Source organism: Callorhinus ursinus, unplaced genomic scaffold, assembly GCF_003265705.2.
Source record: "Callorhinus ursinus isolate GAN/ISIS: 27379988/994484 unplaced genomic scaffold, GSC_fseal_2.0 scaffold124, whole genome shotgun sequence".
Lineage (NCBI taxonomy): Eukaryota > Metazoa > Chordata > Mammalia > Carnivora > Otariidae > Callorhinus > Callorhinus ursinus.
The window spans coordinates 102375-120751 of NW_027397186.1; the positions used below are offsets into that span (position 1 = coordinate 102375).

At 37.4% G+C, this 18377-nt stretch overlaps 1 protein-coding gene across 3 annotated transcripts in view; it reads left to right on the forward strand.

Annotated features, from left to right (window-relative positions):
- The window catches only part of CENPI (centromere protein I), a 65193-nt gene that overhangs the window by 18631 nt on the left and 28185 nt on the right, over positions 1–18377 (forward strand). For all 3 annotated transcript variants that reach the window (XM_025874773.2, XM_073889953.1, XM_073889952.1), the window contains exons 6-15: positions 954–1002; positions 1270–1316; positions 5058–5147; positions 5483–5611; positions 5840–6007; positions 6159–6279; positions 7397–7488; positions 9371–9488; positions 9577–9641; positions 14515–14609. In XM_025874773.2, coding sequence (XP_025730558.1) covers positions 954–1002; positions 1270–1316; positions 5058–5147; positions 5483–5611; positions 5840–6007; positions 6159–6279; positions 7397–7488; positions 9371–9488; positions 9577–9641; positions 14515–14609 — 974 coding nt within the window. The remainder of the gene's footprint in view (positions 1–953; positions 1003–1269; positions 1317–5057; positions 5148–5482; positions 5612–5839; positions 6008–6158; positions 6280–7396; positions 7489–9370; positions 9489–9576; positions 9642–14514; positions 14610–18377) is intronic.

Sequence of the window (18377 nt, forward strand, 5' to 3'; positions counted from 1 at the left end):
CAGGTAGTGGTAAACTTTTCCTGTAAAGGGCCAGATAGTAAATATTTTTGGCTTTGTGGGTCATAGAGTCTCTCTCAAAACTACTCAGCTCTGCTGTTACAACAGTGAGAAAGCAGCTATAGATAATTCATAAATGAATGTGTGTGGCTTTGTTCTAGTAAAACTTGATTTACTAAAACATGTGAACTGTAGTTTGCTGACCCCTGGTCTAGAATAAAACCTCAAGAAGTGGACCCTCAAAATGAAATGGTACAAAGGAACCAGTCATTCAGCAACTGAAGTAACAGATTTATTGCATGTATGTTATTTGCCAAACAGAACTAAATGGTTAATTAAGTTATGGTATAGCCACTCCTTGGAATGTTAACATTATTGAAAATGATCATTTGAAGACCAAACAACATGGGAAAATGCTTTTTTTAAAAGATTTTATTTATCTGACACAGAGAGAGAACAAACAGGAGGAGCAGAGGGAGAGGGAGAAGCAGACTCCCTGCTGAGCAGGGAGGCTGACACAGGGCACGATCCCAGGACCCGGGGATCATGACCTGAGCCGAAGGCAGACATTTAACCGACTGAGCCACCCAGGTGCCCCAGGAAAATGCTTTTGAGTGGGGAATCAAGATAAAAGTTTTAAGTTTGTATCTTAATAAATATGGACTACTGGAAGGAATACATGAACTTTTGTTAGGAGGATCTTTTTCTGTTTTTCAATTGTCTGCAGTGTTTCTATATTCCAAAAGTAGCTTAAAAATGGTATAATGAGGTACCAATTAACACTTTTGGCTTTTACCACTACGTTGTAATATGAAAAAGGGAAGCTTTTAGAATTATTGTTCAACAAAATCCTGAAGCCTTTTTACTTAATCAGATTGACATTTGAGGAAAATGTGTTGCCACTCTGTTCAAGATATATTGTCATTTCTCTTTTTAAATTCTTTGTATTTTAACAGTGCCCTTATGTCTGCCATTTGTTATATTTACTTACCAGAAAAGAGAATGGTGAGTATTTTCATTCCAGTTGTTTTACATTTACTCTGTGGAATTAGCATTTGTATTGGCCTTTATAAAGTTAACTAGTAGCATAGTTATATGCCAAGATTTTGTGAGAATTGTTTTTTAGTACTTTTATCTTAGAGCATCTGCTTACTGGTTTAACTGAACAGAGTGTTTATATTTTTGATGTGTTGTAAGAAGATGCTGTATGAGCCACATGGTTTATTTTTATTCTGAACCCCCACGCATTGTACTTTTCTTTACCTTTTCTAGTTAAACCATTTCGTGTGAGAAAACTGCTTGATCTTCAGGCCAAAATGGTGAGTACCAAAAAGCCCTAAAATTGGCCAGTGTACTCTGTGTGTTAGTAGGCTTTGGGGATATAAAATTGAATGAGTCATGATCTTCAAGGAACTTACTGTCTGAGGAGCTTAGTCAACAGAATAAAAATTCAGAGTAGGACTGGAGTGGAGTCAAGGAGGAGTGGTGATGCTGGAGAGAAATTTTAAGGGATTAATATGATTTAACTAGACCAAGGAGGAAGAGAAAGGCAGAGGGAACAACATAAGCAAAAACACGTAGATGGCAAACAACAAAACCGTTTAGGGAACTGGGTTGCTACGGCTGGAAAACAAGTGTTAGGGAGTAGTCAAAAACTACTCTATTAAAGTAAAATGTCTGGTTTATTTGTTTGGTTATGTTTTTGTGGATGTGATCTAGGAAAGCATTCCTCTCTGGACACATAAACTTCAGTATATTCCCTGACCATTATCTCTTGTCCTTATAGCTCTCTTGCATTGTTATTTCCACTACACTTGTCAGGTAACAGAAGTCTGTGAAGCTTTGGGTATGAAACAGTAGGAAGTTGTAGTGTCTATCCTAACTGCTGGAGCCTGCATAACCTACCTGAAGGCATTCACATTTAATGAAAAACACAAACACATGTGCATATTCATTCTCCGGTGCACATAACATGCTTTGTGAACAGCAAAGCATTTCAGGAGAATACCAAAAATTCTTAGCATAACTAAGATCTTATCGATTTGTATTAACTGAAACAACAGCATATGTTCAAGTTTAGAAAATGATTTAGTACACGATTGTGTAAAAATTTTAAACCCAGACATTAAATGTATGGCTTCATTAATAACATTTTATATAGTACATTATTAAATTATTCCATCATCAATGCCCATTTATAAAGATGCATTTTTTTTAAAGATTTATTGTTCATTAGAGAGAGCAAGAGCATGAGCAAAGGGGAGGGTCAGAGGGAGCGGGAGAAGCAGACTCCCTGCTGAGCAGGGAGCCTGACATGGGGCTCCATCCCAGGACCCTAGGATCATGACCTGAGCCGAAGGCAGACACTTAACCAACTGAGCCACCCAGGTGCCCCTATAAAGATGCATTTATAATTGTTTTGATTAGCTGAGTTTTGGTGAATTTGGTCAAGTCCAACAATATCAAACCAAGAAGGCATAACGTGCTCACATGTAACCCAACATGTATAGTGGTTACAGGCATAATCTGCAGGTTGGAGCAAATAAATTGAATATGTGAATTTGTGACACCTGCAAAGGCATGTACCCCCTCTATACCCATTCATACCCCATAATTCCCAATCCATGAAGGAAACAAAATACAGAAATTGTCTTTTTTGTGGCAAGCATGAATGGTGGGAAGTGGAGCAGGCATGTAGTTATCATACACACACCAGGTCCTGTTGCGACCAATCTTTGGAACATGGGTGGGAGTTAGGTCTCATCCTAAGGGTTGGTAAGGATGGTTTCTAGGATTCTCCAGGGGGGAGAATGAGCGGCATGAGCCTATGTGACTTGGGCTATGATTTTTTTTTTCTATTTCCAGCTTTTTCTCTGCTTCCTCAGAATTCCTTTCTTTAGTTAGTATGGTCTTTCATGGTAGAGGCCTTTCTCAAATGCCTGGCAAACCTTGTTTGTCCATATTTAATAGTAAAGAACTAAAATGGTGATTGGAAACTTTTGTATGTGAGCAGGACTTGTTCATTGTTGGATCTTGATGTTTCGTTGGGGAGCCCCACAGATGGCTGTGTCACTTTTCCCAGAGAGGAATTTTCTTGTTTCCTGCCTAGGGGTTGTATTAGGCTTCTCTAGAGAAACAGAACCAATAGGATGCATGTATAGATGTACAGAAGGATATTTATTATAAGGAATTGGCTTGCATGATTATGAAGCTAGCAAGTCCATAATCTGCAGGGGGGGCCAGCAGGCTGGAGACCCTGGAGAGCTGATGTTTCAGTTTGAGTCCAAAGGTAGTCTGCTGTAGAACCAGAAAGAGCTGGTGTTACAGATGGTCTTGTAAGTAGACTTCTGGAGAATTCTTTCTTGCTTGGGGGAAGCTGGTCTTTTTGTTCTATAAGGGTCTTCAACTGATTGAATGAGGGCCACACAATTATGGAGGGCAGTCTACTCAAAGTCCGCTAATTTAAGTATTAATCTCATCTAAAACATTCTCACAGAAGCACTCAAAATAATGTTTGACTAAATATCTGGGCACTCTGGGGCCCAACCAAGTTGACACATAAAATTAACTATCACAGGTTATAAACTTGGCTACTAGCACTCCGGGATGTAAGTGGTGGAAGGGGGTGAGGAAGGGTTCTGGTACCCTCCCTCAGCTGTGCCTGTTGTCTAAACTCAGTTTCATCTTCATAGAGTAAAACTTTGATGTTTGTTAGTGTGGTGAAGGAATTTGGGGCTCTAACTGCTTCTTACTTAGATTTTCAACCACTCCTCCTGTTTTCTGCCCCTCTTGCACTTCTGCTATCTCCACTTTTCAGAGGTATCTGGTCCCTCAAATTCCTGAGCCTTTTTGAGAGTTCTCAAACCTGAATCTGCTGCTTTTGAGCCTTTTTCTGTTCTACTTTAGGTTTTGTTTTCTCTCTTTTGCTAAGTTGGTTGCTCTTTGTCCATTTTCATTCTAGGTTCCAAAATCTTGTTGGGATCTCTCATTTGCTGTTGTATCCGCTCTTGTTCTCTTTGAACTTGTGCTTTATGCCTTTTTCATTCCTTTAGTTTTCAGTGGGGCTTTGGGAGGACCCAGAGTTAAATCCGTATGTTCAATATGCCATGTTTAACTGGAATTCTTTTTAAAAAAGAAGAGAGTGTCAACTTTTTAACAACCAAGATATGTTTAGTTAACTAGACGATAAGTTCTAAAGGTCTCTCCTCTACTAAATATACGCTCTATCAAAAAACATTCCAACTCAAATACTGATACTAATTGACAATGAGTACAGAGATTGGAAGGTATTTCAGCATAGATAAACTGGATTATTTTGGTTTTGTTATAACAAATTTAATTTCAAGAAGCTGTTATAAAAATAGGAATGCTGTATTTCTAAGCCCCATTTTCTGCCTTCCTTATTTTGTACACTATTTGACTCAACAAAATTGTAATATAATAAAAACAGTTTGGTTATTTCCTTGTAATTCATTTTAGTGGTATGCTTTCTCTGGATAGCCAGATATATCTAACACAGGTAGCCAGCAGTAATGACTTTTGTCATGATAAAATTAATGTTTTTATTAAGACTTGTTTTAGTTCTGTCAAGCTGCTTGACTACGGCATACCAGTTGCTGGATTTCCTAGTGATTTTTCCAGGAATTATGATATTAAGGTTTTAGTATTTTCTTTACCCTGTTTTCTTGGCTTCCGACCTTTCTGTCTAAATCAAGAATGAATCAACTTTGAGTCCTGAGTATGCTACCAGTGAAAGTAAGCCATGCTAGCAGGTACGACTGGTAGACCTAAGGCATGGACAGAGAAGAAGAGAGAAAATATAAAGAAGTAAAGCAGGAGAAAAGGTCATAAAAGAGAAGTCCACAGGCTGGCGAGGGTAGTTTTGTGACCATTGATTTAAATGTCTGGTTATTTATTCTTTGATTTTCAGTAGCATCTTCCTATAGCCATATCACATAGTAAAATTAGGGTCTGAATATACACTTAATCTGTTTACTTTATCGTTACTTTTTTTCCTTATGCCATAGGATTGAAAATTGAAAGCTCTTATTTCATTTCAGGGAATGCAGCCTCATCTCCAGGCTTTGTTGTCACTGTATAAATTCTTTGCTCCTACTTTGATTTCTGTATCTTTGCCTGCAAGGAAGAAGGTAAGGGATTAAGGAGTGGAAAGTCATACTGAGATTGAAATATGTTATTTTGATTAAGTTAATTTGCAGATTTGAACTGAAATGTTTACAGCATACTGATTTAAGATCTAGCATTCCAGCACTGTTTCTGGAAAGTTTTTTTTTAGGGATTGGCACTTTGTTTTGATTCTATTTGATGTATTTAATAGATTCTTGATCAGAAAAAAACCTAAATAGATTTGCATGGCTTCAAAATGTTTCATAATTAATATACTTTCAATTAATGAAGAGTTTGGGATTTTATATTGCTTTGGGTTATGGGTACCTACTCATGTACTTTAATCCAATTTTTTTAGATCTATTTTAAGAATTCAGAGAATCTGTGGAAGGCAGCTCTATTTGCTGTGAGGCAAAGGAATCAGGGACCCCCTCCTGAACCTCTAAAGTTGATGTTAAGTCCAGCTCAGGTCCATCCTGTAAAAAGAGTAAGTATCTGAAACCCCAAATGATTTGTGCAGCTTTCTTAAATCCAAACAATAACCATTCAGATGTTTGAAAAGATTATAGATATTTAAATACATTTTAATTGCCCAGGATTCTATGCAAACCACATTCAGACTTCATCAATTGAACCACCTCAGCAATTGCTTTTACATTTAGTTTGTAGTCTGTTTAGTCTATTGACAGATTGTTTTATTGTCTTCCTTCTTTAGAAATGGAATTCTTGCTCAGTTATACCAGTGCTAAATTCTAGTAGCTGCAGTAAAGAATGCGGGAAAAAAGGGATGACTCTTTCTGATTATCTCAGTAGCAATGGATCATTTCCACTAGAACAGCTTAAAAGCTTCCCTCAACTCTTACAGAACATCCACTGCTTAGAGGTATGTGACTGGACCATGTGCTTATCTGCATTTTCCATTTGATCTTCATACCCTTTTATTTTTGTTATATATTTGCTTTCTGATGATTTCCTCGTTGCTATAACCTACTTTTCATATACTTAACAGTTTACTGATTGATATCTCTTTGCAGCTGCCTTCCCAGATGGGTGCAGTGTTGAACAACTCTCTGTTACTTCACTATATTAACTGTGTCAAAGACGAGTCTATCTTACTGAGGCTCTATCACTGGTTGAGTCAAACATTACAAGAAGGTAAAAATTGTTACTTAAAAGCATTAGGTGAATGAGGAAAGAAGAAGATAGTTCATATCTTTTATAAGGGTGACAAATTCTAAATAGGAGGAGCCTTCATATGCCGTAACTGTTTCTCTGATGATCATATATTCAGAGCCGGTATGCTTCCCTTGTTGTAATTTTAGAAGACAGTAAGAAAGGAGGTGTGTTAAGGAAACATTGCTGGATGGCCACCTAAACTCACCGGGTGGCTCCATTTTGATGACCATCATAGTCCAAAGCCTCTTCATCTATGTATGTCCAGAAACTTGCTGTTCAGGCCTCAGAATCATCAGATTAATGCTAACCACACTCAGAGAAGACTAATATATAAATCAGAATATCAACTTATTATTTCATAATAGAAGTAATTCTTTTTGGTGACCAAAATGTTCATGTCTGCCAACAATAGTATCTCCTTTCTGCTCTCAGTATAGATGGGAGCCAAATTAGTCATTAGAAGATTTCTTAATTACAGAATTGAAGGAAAGAGCAGTAAGGGAGTTTTTCATCCAGGCCATAGTAAATAAAGCCTGATCATTTCATTCTTCCAAGGGGGTCAGTTTCTCTAGAGATCATATTTCTGTTGACCAGATTGTTTCTTTCCTGGGTAAGCAACTCCTAACTCTTCAAGTATTTAAAGTTGGTTTTAGTTGGTTCCAGGCTAACTCTCCTTTTCCTGCTCAATTTTTCTTTAGATAGGATATGATATAATTAGATTGCCACTTACTATAGTTATACCACTCTGAGATTATCCCCAGCTCACCTAGTTGAAGTTTGGGGTGTTCTTAAACTTTTAATTCATACATGTATAGTCTCTTGGACTACTATGTGACTTAAGCTAATCACATTTATTATATGTCCATTTTACTAGTTTATTTTTTCACTATAAGCTTTCCCTATATCATTAAGTTCTTGAGGATCATCTCACTATCACTTCCACATACGTTACAGTCTGCAGTGCAAGTTGGTTAGGGTGTATAAGACTGATTACTTGTTTATATTTGTCATGTCACTTTAGAGTAGTGGTAATTATGTTTTGTATAGTTTTTATTGTCATGTACCCATATACTTATGTTTAATATTTCTGCTCCAGAATGTATTTGGTACAAGATGAATAATTATGAACATGGAAAAGAATTTACCAACTTCCTGGACACTATCATCAGGGCAGAGTGCTTCTTACAAGTAAGATTCCACTTTCTTCATATATACTCCACGACTTCTACTAAAATTTATTTCGATATCCATTGAATATCTTTTCTTTAGTGCTGGGCATCATTTGTAAACAGTATTTGCTCAGTTCAAAACTTGTTATAAATAGAGTTGAGTTGAATTGACGTTTATCTCTGTACTGTTGGATTTGAGGAAAGAATTTGTTAAATTACGCAAATAAGAGAGAAAGGCCTATAAGAGAACAAATTGAAGATGTAATTGAATGCATTCAACTAATTGAATTAGCTGCTAACATAGATCTCATAGGGTTACTAATTGTGTTCTCATAATCAACACATATTTTTTAATGTTCTAGCCAATTAATTATTTGGCATACTTAAGTAACCCTAGTTGTACTTTAAGCTGCAGCTCAGTTATCAGCACCATCAGGAAGCCTATACTCATTGCCCTCATCTGGTTTAGATGTTTGTTTTATATGCTTCCTTAGTTCACTGTGTTTACCTGTATCATGGCACTTTCAGATCTGTTTTTCCACATATTATGAGCTCCCAGCTGGTGGGAACCATGTCTAACTTTTCTTCATGTACAAATATTTAGCTTGGTACCTGGTAAAAAAGAGATGCACAATGTGTTGACTAAATCTTAAGGATTTGATGTGAAACCATTGAATTGGAAGTTGGATGTGGATTATGGCGGTGAGGATAAAGGGATACATTTCGGTTGACTTTTAGGTTTCCTGCTTGGGAGGTAAGAAAGGGGGTGTAGAAGTAACAGCCTTGGAAGGAAAGAAGTTTGACTTATTTTTTTTGAAGATTTTATTTATTTATTTGAGAGAGAGCACGAGCAGGGGGACAGGCAGAGGACAAGCAGACTCCCCTCTGAGTCGGGAGCCCAGTACGGGGCTCGATCCTAGGACTCTGGGATCATGATGTGAGCCAAAGTCAGACGCTTAGCTGACTGAGCCACCCAGGTGCCCCAGAAATTTGACTTAAAAGATGCCTGTGGGATATCTAAAAGGTCATATCCAGTAGTTAGGTAATGAGTCTAGAGCTGAGGAATGAGGTTTGAGCTAGAGATACAGCTTTAGGACTCCTCATGATATAGGTGGTGGTTTTAGCTATGTTATAGATGAGATTGTCCAGATAATTCATGTCATGAGAAGAAAGTCTAGGATGGAGTCCTGGTGCATGCCATTATTTACTCAGGGAAAAAAAAAAGGAAAGTCCTGGATCTTTGGTGAAAGCATAAGCAGTCTACACACTCAAGTGTTCCTTCAGATGGAGCTGCCCAGAGTTTGGATTTGGTCTATGGCCTCTAAGGAAATTATAGCCCTATTATAATATTGTATACATTTTTTAAAAGATTTCATTTATTTATTTGCGAGAGAGTGATTTGAGCAGGGGGAGGAGCAGAGGGAGAGGGACAAGCAAACTCCGCTCTGAGTGCAGAGGCCTACACAGGGCTTGATCCCATGATCCTGAGATCATGACCTAAGCCGAAATCAAGAGTTGGGCACTTAACCGACTGAGCCACCCAGGCGCCCAAACATTTTATACATTTTATTGACTGCGCAAGAGACTGCATATACTCCAGAGTAGTACAATTTCATTTATCTTTAAAAATATTCCATTACTTGACTTTTTACCTTCTTTCCACTTGATATTTTATGGTATTTGAGAAGTATGTTGATGAAGATGGTAATGTGTCCAAACATTAATTATCTGGTCCTTTTTACGAGGAACTCTGGCACCTAACCCAAGGCTTTTATTATATTGATGACAAAAAATTTAGTCTAAGAGTAAAACAACTATAGCACAGAATAAACTGGTTGTTTAGGGAGTAGTTATGGACTGAGGAGTTTCATATGAGTTTTTACTGTTGACTTTTGTTATAGGAGGGGTTTTATTCCTGTGAAACATTCCTGTACAAGAGCCTTCCTCTCTGGGATGGCTTCTGTTGTCGATCACAGTTCCTTCAACTTGTGAGCTGGATTCCTTTTAGTAGCTTCTCTGGTATGTATCATGAAAATTTGGGGTCCTTTAATTCAGTGTAATATTAATTAAAATAATCTTGAATAATCTTTTTTTTTTTAATTCCTAGAGCTGAAACCACTTCTTTTTGACCATTTAGCACAGCTCTTCTTTACATCAACCATTTATTTCAAGGTAAAAAAAACTGTCTTGCTTAGATTGAATAGGAAGTATTGTTTTATGGCCAGTGGTATATGATTCCAAACCCATATTGAAGCAGTGGTTTTCCAGCAGGATTCCCTTGGACCTGGACTTGAGGTGCTGCATTACCCAGATCAAAGTTCATGCATAGAATATTCTGTTTTAAAGATTTTGTTGCGTACAATTTTCCTGAACTGTTTCCACTTGTAGCAGATGACAAAGTGAATGAACAGGTGGCAAATTAGTGTTAATAAAAACAAAGTGGGAAATGCTTAACCATACTTAGTTTGATTGTTGTGGTTGATATTTTTATAGATAGACTTATTTTACAAATATTTATTGAGAACCTACCATGTACTAGATGCCCTTCTTAACACTGGGAATACAATAATGGCCAAAGCAAACAAAACCCCTTTGACATTCATATTGTATATTTAGAACATACTCATTTTCTGCTAATAAAATTGTTCCAACCTTATATGATAAAATTAAAATGTGTTACTATTTTGGGGTATTCCCCAAAAAGACCACTGTGGTTTCCAAGAGTTTTACCCAAGTGAGTTTGAGAACCACTTTGTATAGAATGGTTATTCCTATTCCAGAAGAATGACAATAAAAGCAGTGTTTCTTTTGTAACATTGTTTTCCCCTTAAATCACTTAGCTGTTGGCCACATTTACAGGAAAAATGTTTTGTCCTGGTTAGTGTTTGTCATATTCAAATGGCACTTTATTAATTACCTGTCACAGTAATTTGGATTTGAGGTTTATTTATATTATTTGTACTTACTACCTGACCAATATCATCATTCATGTGACAGTACATGCCACTTCTCCCAGCTAATGCATTTTTAGGGACTTCATTTTGCAGCCTTTTGTGATTTTCTTCCTATCTTATAATTGGGTTATTTTTTATCTTTTCTCTTATTCCACCAATCTAGAGAGCTGTTTATCTATAAATACTAGGTTGAACCATACGAAATTGCCATTTTTATAGGTCAAAGATGTTTGATCAATGGCAATTTCATATGGTCTAACCTAATAAGTATGCATACATTTATACACACATACATATATTTATATTTGAGAATGGGAGTCTGTGGAGAAAAAGGGATACAGGAAAGGAAACAGTTGGTGGGCCGAGGACAGAAGTCAGGGGAATACTCAGTATTCTTAGCTACAAAGGTGAGTCTGTTTTCCCTTCCTTTTCCTAATGTCCTCCATGCTATTCCTTATGTTCCACATATAAGTGAAACCATATGATAATTGACATTCTCTGTTTGACTTATTTCACTTAGCATAACCCCCTTCAGTTCCATCCATGTCGATGCAAATGGTGGGTATTCATCCTTTCTGATGGCTGGGTAATAATCCATTGTATATATGGACCACATCTTCTTTATCCGTTCATCTGTTGAACGGCATCTCGGCTCCTTCCACAGTTTGGCTATTGTGGACATTGCTACTATGAACATTGGGGTGCATAGGGCCCTTCTTTTCACTACATCTGTATCTTTGGGGTAAATACCCAGTAGTGCAATTGCTGGGTCATAGGGTAAAATGAAGGGGGGGAATCAGAGGGGGAGATGAACCATGAGAGACTATGGACTCCGGGAAACAAAGTGAGGGTTTCAGAGGGGAGGGTGATGGGTGGATGGGTTAGCCCGGTGATGGGTATTAAGGAGGGCATGTATTACGAGGAGCACTGGGTGTTATACGCAAACAATGAATCATGGAACACTACATCAAAAACTGATGAAGTACTGTATGGTGACTAACAACATAATAAAAAAAAGAATAACTCAAATACAATCTCAAAAAATAAAATAAAAAGACGAGTCGGTGAAAGAACCTTCTCAAGAGGTATGAAAAGAACCAGAAGAATAACAGTGCCAAGGAAACAAAGGGAATATAGGATATCAAGAAGTAGTGAAGTAATAATGTTGCCATATATCCCAGGAAGATCCAGAAAGTTAAGGACCAAAGAGTTTCTTTTGAAATTGATAATACAGAAGTTTTGTGCTATTTTTGTGAGCAGTTTCAGTGAAATGTGGGGGTAGAACCAGATTTCTTTTTTCTTAAAGGGAGAGTCATTTTGATTTTATATTTACCTTCTCAAAGAAGAGACTTATATTCTCATGTTAGCAGTGGGAAGCAAGGGCAGTGCTTACCTCCAGATGTTGAAGTGGGTTATGGAAATGTATTCAGAGGAAACATTGTCCTTGGGTGGTGAGGGAAAGCCAGGATCTGACTATAATAAGACAGAAAGCATACTCTGAAGAATATTGAAGGTATAGGTTTAGATTACCATGGAATAGAAGTTCTGGAAACTGTAATTGAAAGATTTGGGAAAGAGAAAAGGGGGAAACAAGCACAGAAAATATAGAGTATAAGAAAGGATAAGTGACCAAAGGGGCTTTCATTTTGGGAGGTGGCTAAGGATAACAGCAATGTAACATGTAGTAGAATTAGCTAAAGATTCAGTTAATGAGGCTTTTATTATTATTGTATTAAATTTACGTGGGGGGGGGAGGAGCAGAGGAAGAGGGAGAGAGAATCTTAAGCACACACTATGCTGTGTGCAGAGCCCAATGTGAGGCTCTATCTCATGACCCTGAGATCATGACCTGAGCCAAAATCAAGAGTCAGATGTTCAACTGAATGAGCCACCCAGGCACCCCAGTTTATGAGGCTTTTAAAAGGCAAAAGATTATATGATCTGAAGAGAAACCAGAGCATAGTTTATGAGGTTTTTTAATAAATTATTATTACTTTAGCTATTGTATAGCTTGATTATCCAGTTTAATATAACAAATAAATAGTATTTTTAAAAGTCTATTAAAATATTTTCACATTTTCAGTGCTTTTGTTTGTGCTTAGCCAGTTATGTCTATCAGCAAACAACTTTTTTCATTGAAGAATTTTGAACTGAGAAAATTCCACAAATCTACTGTAACAATGCTATTTTCATTGTGGCATGTTAATTTTCTAATTTCTGTCCACATTGATTTATGTCTCCTGTATAATTACAAAAACAGTGGACATAAATTTAAAAACCAGAATACAAAATTCGTCAAATGTAGTCAGATATCTAGTCATAGTCCATAGATGTTATACCACAATTAATTTTTTTCTATTATTATTTCTAATTTGTTTCTTTGTAGGAAGAGATAACTATATTGATCATCTTCATAATACAGATTTCTTTATTCTCTTGGCATACATTTCCAGGAATAAAGTTACTGGATGAAAGGGAGTTTGAACATTTTTTATGACCTTGTTACATGCTGGTATTCCTTTGCCATACACAGTTCTTTGAAGGCAGATGGATATAATGGATAGAGTACTTAAATAACAAGGGTCTGGCAGCCATGGAGAAAGAATTGGGGTTTGGGAGACGAGACTAGAGTAAAGAAGACTGACTAGGAGGATAAAGTAATCTCAGAGATGTGAAGGTCTGGGCTAGGGTAGTTACAGTGGGATTAGAAGGAGATGGAAATGTTGGACATTTTGAAAAGAAAAAAAAATGATAGGATTTGGTGACGAAGTAATGCGTGAAGGACACAAGATGACTTTACGATTTCTAGCTTGGTATAGTAAAGGAAGCAGGGATATTTTGCCTGGAGGACTAAGATTTTGTGGGTCCCTTCAAGTAATTGATGGATTGTCCCATGGAAAGAGCAGAAGCCTGTCTGACTTCAGGAGGCAAGATTAGATCCAGGGCAGTATCTTTTTACAGGTAGAGCAAACTAAAAATGAAATAAATGACCTTGGGACATAGTATATTTCCTTAGTATATTTCTTGGTGTTAGAGTAGGTTAGGCATAGGCTTAATGGCTATATCTACTGGGGATATTTATATAGAGAAGGTTCGTATGTAGGGTAGATCTGTGCTTCTCAACATTTTTTTTAACCCACATTTCTCTCATAAACAAAAATCTCATTACTTTAACATGGTGACTGGGTGGATTAGAATAGGTGAGTGGGAAATAAAAGGATTTAAGTTTTCTGATTATGACAGTAATACTGACTACCTTTTCAAATGTTCAAGTCCTTGATTGACACTAAAATAGAACATTGTCTTAGGTGATTCCAAGGTCACTTTCAACTTGAACATATTTATAACCTGAATTTAAGGTATCAGTTTCTTTAAAAAGTATTAATTGAACTGTTCTATGAAGTGAGCATCCCATCAGTGGAGATACTCAAATAGCATCTAGGCCATTATTTGTTAAGGATATGTAATAAAGGTTTCCTGTATTAGGTTTTGGGATGATGAGAGCTTTCACCAAATTTATAGATTTATCCTCATGAATGCTCTGGGCACATCTGTCAAGACTGTATTTGTATGTAAATGAGGCCCTGAGAAATCAAGGCAAAGCCTGAGAAAGGAAAGAGTAGAATTGTTTTCCAGTTACAGAAGGTAAGATAAATTTTATGATTGTCAAAAAGGGAGTAAATTATAGTTGTGACACAAGGTGAAAAGGATAGGCAACTCATTTCCATAGCAACTTCAAAGGATCTCAGGGGAGACAGGAAGGAGTGGGTGATACTGTATTTGAAGATGTAATATATGTTATAAATGAATTTAATTTAGAGAAACAAGAGTCTGTTCCTGGGCTGATAAGCTGGGGGCAGTCTTGTAGAGAAAATGGCAAAATAAACTTGTACTCACATTAATCTATCTCTTGGAGACTGATCAGGCTGGAGTAGCAGCTATTGGGCTCTGATGCAGAACCCAAGAGCTGGATGCAGTCATCTCCATGGTCCCATTCACCTCTAAGCCTCTGGTTTAATTTGTTAGTTCTCAACACTAAAGTGTGTCTGAATGATTTTATGAATGATTTTTGTTTTGTTTTGCCTTCTCAGTGTAGTGTTCTCCAGAGTCTGAAAGAACTACTGCAGAATTGGCTGTTGTGGCTTTCTGCAGACATCCACATGAAACCTGTGATGAACAGTCCTCTGTGAGTTCTCTTATAACGCTCCACAAGAGATGATCTGTACAAAAATGTTTGCATATAGAGTTTAATAGTGTGGCATGAGACCTTATTGTAAATGCTTAGTCATAGTTTTCTAAAATTTTTTTTGTTACTTTTCGCTCCTCCCTACAATCCTGTGAGGAAGAGTAATTCTTCAAGTTCAGTTCTGTAAATCAGCAAACCCTAAGCCTCTAAGTGACTTGCGAGAGTTACTGTAGCAAAACATTGGAGAAGTGACATTAGAACTTACATCTTTGGCTTTCGTTCAGTTTAGCTCACTTTATAAAACATGTTCTTACTTATATGTAAAGTCAGTCTGATAATGGCTAGGAAAATCTGTAACTTTGCTGTACAGTTTTGTGGGGGTTTTTTGTTTCTTTGGTGTCTTTTGATTATATATATTAATCAATTAATTAATTGATTATATACATTATTTTCACTTTGGAATAAAGAAAGAGCCCCAGATTTCCATTATGTTGATTATTATTAAAGGTGTGCTTTGACTCTTTCTACTAAAATCTTTGGTTTCTCCTATATTATCAGCCACATTATTCTTAACCAACTGAGCCACCCAGGCGCCCACAGCCACATTATTCTTTAACATTAATTTTTAAAAATGTCTATTGTAGAAAATTGCAAACATAATCAAAAGTACAGAAAATAGGGAGATTCTCTCTCTCTGCCCCTGCTCACGCTCTCTTTCTAAAATAAATAATCTTTTATTTTTTTAAAGATTATATTTATTTATTTTTGCAAGAGCAAGAGAGAGCAAGCGGGGAGTGGGGAGAGGTGGGTGGAAAGAGGGAGAAGCAGACTTCCCGCCCAGCAGGGAGCCCAATGCGGGACTCGATCCCCAGGACCCTGGGATCATGACCTGAGCCGAAGGCAGACACTTAACTGACCAAGCCACCCAGGCGCCCCAAATAAAACCTTTAAAAAAAAAAGTATAGAAAATGGTACAATGTTGCTTCTATATGTGAATCATCTAACTTCAACAGTTACCAGGTCATGATTAATTTTTTTTTTAAGATTTTATATATTTATTTATTTGAGAGAGAGAGAGAGAGCATGCACATGCACAAGCTGGGGGACGGCCAGTGGGAGAGGGACAAGCAGACTCTCTGCTGAGCAGGGAGCCTGACTCGGAGCATGATCCCAGGACCCCAAGATTATGACCTGAGCTGAAGTCAGATGCTTAACTTGAGCCACCCAGGTGCCCCTAATTTTTTTTTTTAATCTCTACCACTCCTCACTTTCTTCTTCCTTTTTTCTAGATTTTCTTAAGCAAAAAGCAAAACCCAGACATCATTTCAGCTGTTGAAAAATTATAACCAGTATAATACCAAAAGAATTAATAGCTTCATTTTATCACCATTTAAAAAATTTTTATTTTTTTAAGATTTTATTTATTTATTTGAGAGAGAGAGAATGAGCGAGAGCATGAGCAGGAGGAAGAGCAGAGGGAGAGGGAGAAGCAGACTCCCCGCCGAGCAGGGAGCCCAGTGTGGGACTTGATCCCAGGACCCTAGGATCACAGCCTGAGCTGAAGGCAGACACTTAACCAACTGAGCTAACCAGGTGCCCTAAAAACATTTTTAATTGAAATACAGTAGATGTGCAATATTATATTAGTGTACAACATAGTGATTTGACAATTCTGTATATTGCACAGTACTAACCATGATAAATGTGGTTACCATTTATCACCAAAGTTATTGCTATATTATTGACTATGTCCCCTATGCTATCCTTTTCAACCCTGTGACTTATTTTATAACTGGAAGTTATTATACCTCCTACTCCCTAATCCCCTTCACCTGCTTTGCCCCCACCCCCACCTCCATCTCTTCTGGTAGCCATCAGTTTGTTCTCTGTATTTGAGTCTGTTTCTGGTTTTTTGTTTCTTTATTCATTTGTTTTGTTTTTCCACATATAAGTGACATATGGTATTTGTCTTTCTGTGTCTGACTTATAAAGAACAAATAGTTCTTAATATCTTTAAATATCTAATCAGCATTCAAATTCCCTATATTATCAGTCATAGTCTTACTTTATAAGTACAAGGATCCCTTAGCTTCAGTTGCACGTAGTTGCAGTTAGTGGTTAGCTTGGTTACATTAGCTCCTACTTTTCTATGTGTTCTTATCCTTATAGTGATCTCTTACTTTGAGAGGAGCATGGTGAATAGAAGCTTCTTGGGAGTTGCCTGGAAATTGTTTTTAGTTCTTCATATTCATTATTGCAGTGTGTCCATAGATCATGTATGTCTGGTTACTTTTAGAAGGAAATGAAGCATTATGAGTAGTGAAAGCATCTTGTAAGGCTGTGCTTCTCAAAGTCCGGTCCCTGGACCAGTAGCATCAGCATCACTGGGAGATGTTAGAGATGCAAAGTCTCAGGCCTTAACCTAGACCTACCGAAGTAAATTCTGGTAATCTATGTTTTAACAAAAGCTCTCATGATTTTGGTGCTAGCTAAAGTTTGAGAACCACGATCATAAATTAAGTGTTTAGCCTCTTCAAACATCCCAATTCTATTAAGGATAGTATGTTTGAGTTTATAATCTTCTGGCAATTTGCAATGTAAGTCTTAAGGCATCCCGATATAGGAGCTTTACAATTTCTGTATTTCCAAAAATCCTAGGAGCCTTTTTAAATTAGTGTCCTAAATTTTGGGAGGGCATTTATTTATTTTTATTTAAATTCAATTAATTAACATGTAGTGTGTTAATTAGTTTCAGAGGTAGAGTTCAGTGATTCATCAGCCTTATATAGTACCCAGTGCTCATTACATCATAGGGGGGCATTTTAAAAGGAGCTTTGTGGGTGTCTGGGTGGTTCAGTCTGTTGAGCATCTGCCTTCGGCTTGGGTCATGATCCAGGAGTCCCGGGATTGAGTCCCGCATTGGTCTTGCTGCTCGGCGGGGACTCTCCTTCTCCCTCTGCCCCTCACCCCACTCTCTATCTGGCTCGCTCTCGCTCTCTCAAATAAATAAAATTTTTAAAAAATCTTTAAAAAAATAAAAGCTTTGTTTTCTAAAATTCTTAAGCAAATGGACATAAATGTAGATAACTTCAATGTCATAATACCATTTGGCATTTTTTAATACAGGGGTTTTTTTGGGTGCAAAATGGTGGTTTTATTAAAGCACGGGGACAGGACCAGTGGGCAGAAAGAGCTGCTATCTATAATACAGTTCTTAGGTTCTCAGTAACTCCTTTTATTTTGGAGATACAGATGTAATGCCATGTCCCTCTCATGACCATATGCCACATGACTGTCAAAGAGGGACTAAATTGTAGTTGTAGATCACGAGGAGAGAAGGGTAGGAAACTGTTCTCAGAAGTGGTTCTTCATTGGGTATTTTTGGTTGGTGCAGTGAATGGGAAGAGTGTGCTACCATTATTTAGTAGGTGGGAGCCAAGGATGGTAAACGTATTACTGTGGGTGGGGAGTAGGAGGCAATCCTGAATAGGGAATTGTTTCATCCAAAATGCCTCTGGTGTCCTGTGGAGAAAGACTTCAGAGGATGCTGTTCTGAGCCGTCATCATTGTTCAAATTATTTCAGACACATTTGCCTGGTGCTGCCAAAAATCATAGTTAAAATATAGTTTGCAAATCGCCAGCTGACTATATGGATGCCCACCTATGTGAATGGTTTCCTAATCTTTCCCTGCTCACTCTGGCACTGAGCCATCAGGGTGGTGGGTAGTGGGAGAGTCATTATTTCTCTGGCTCTAAGACTATATATG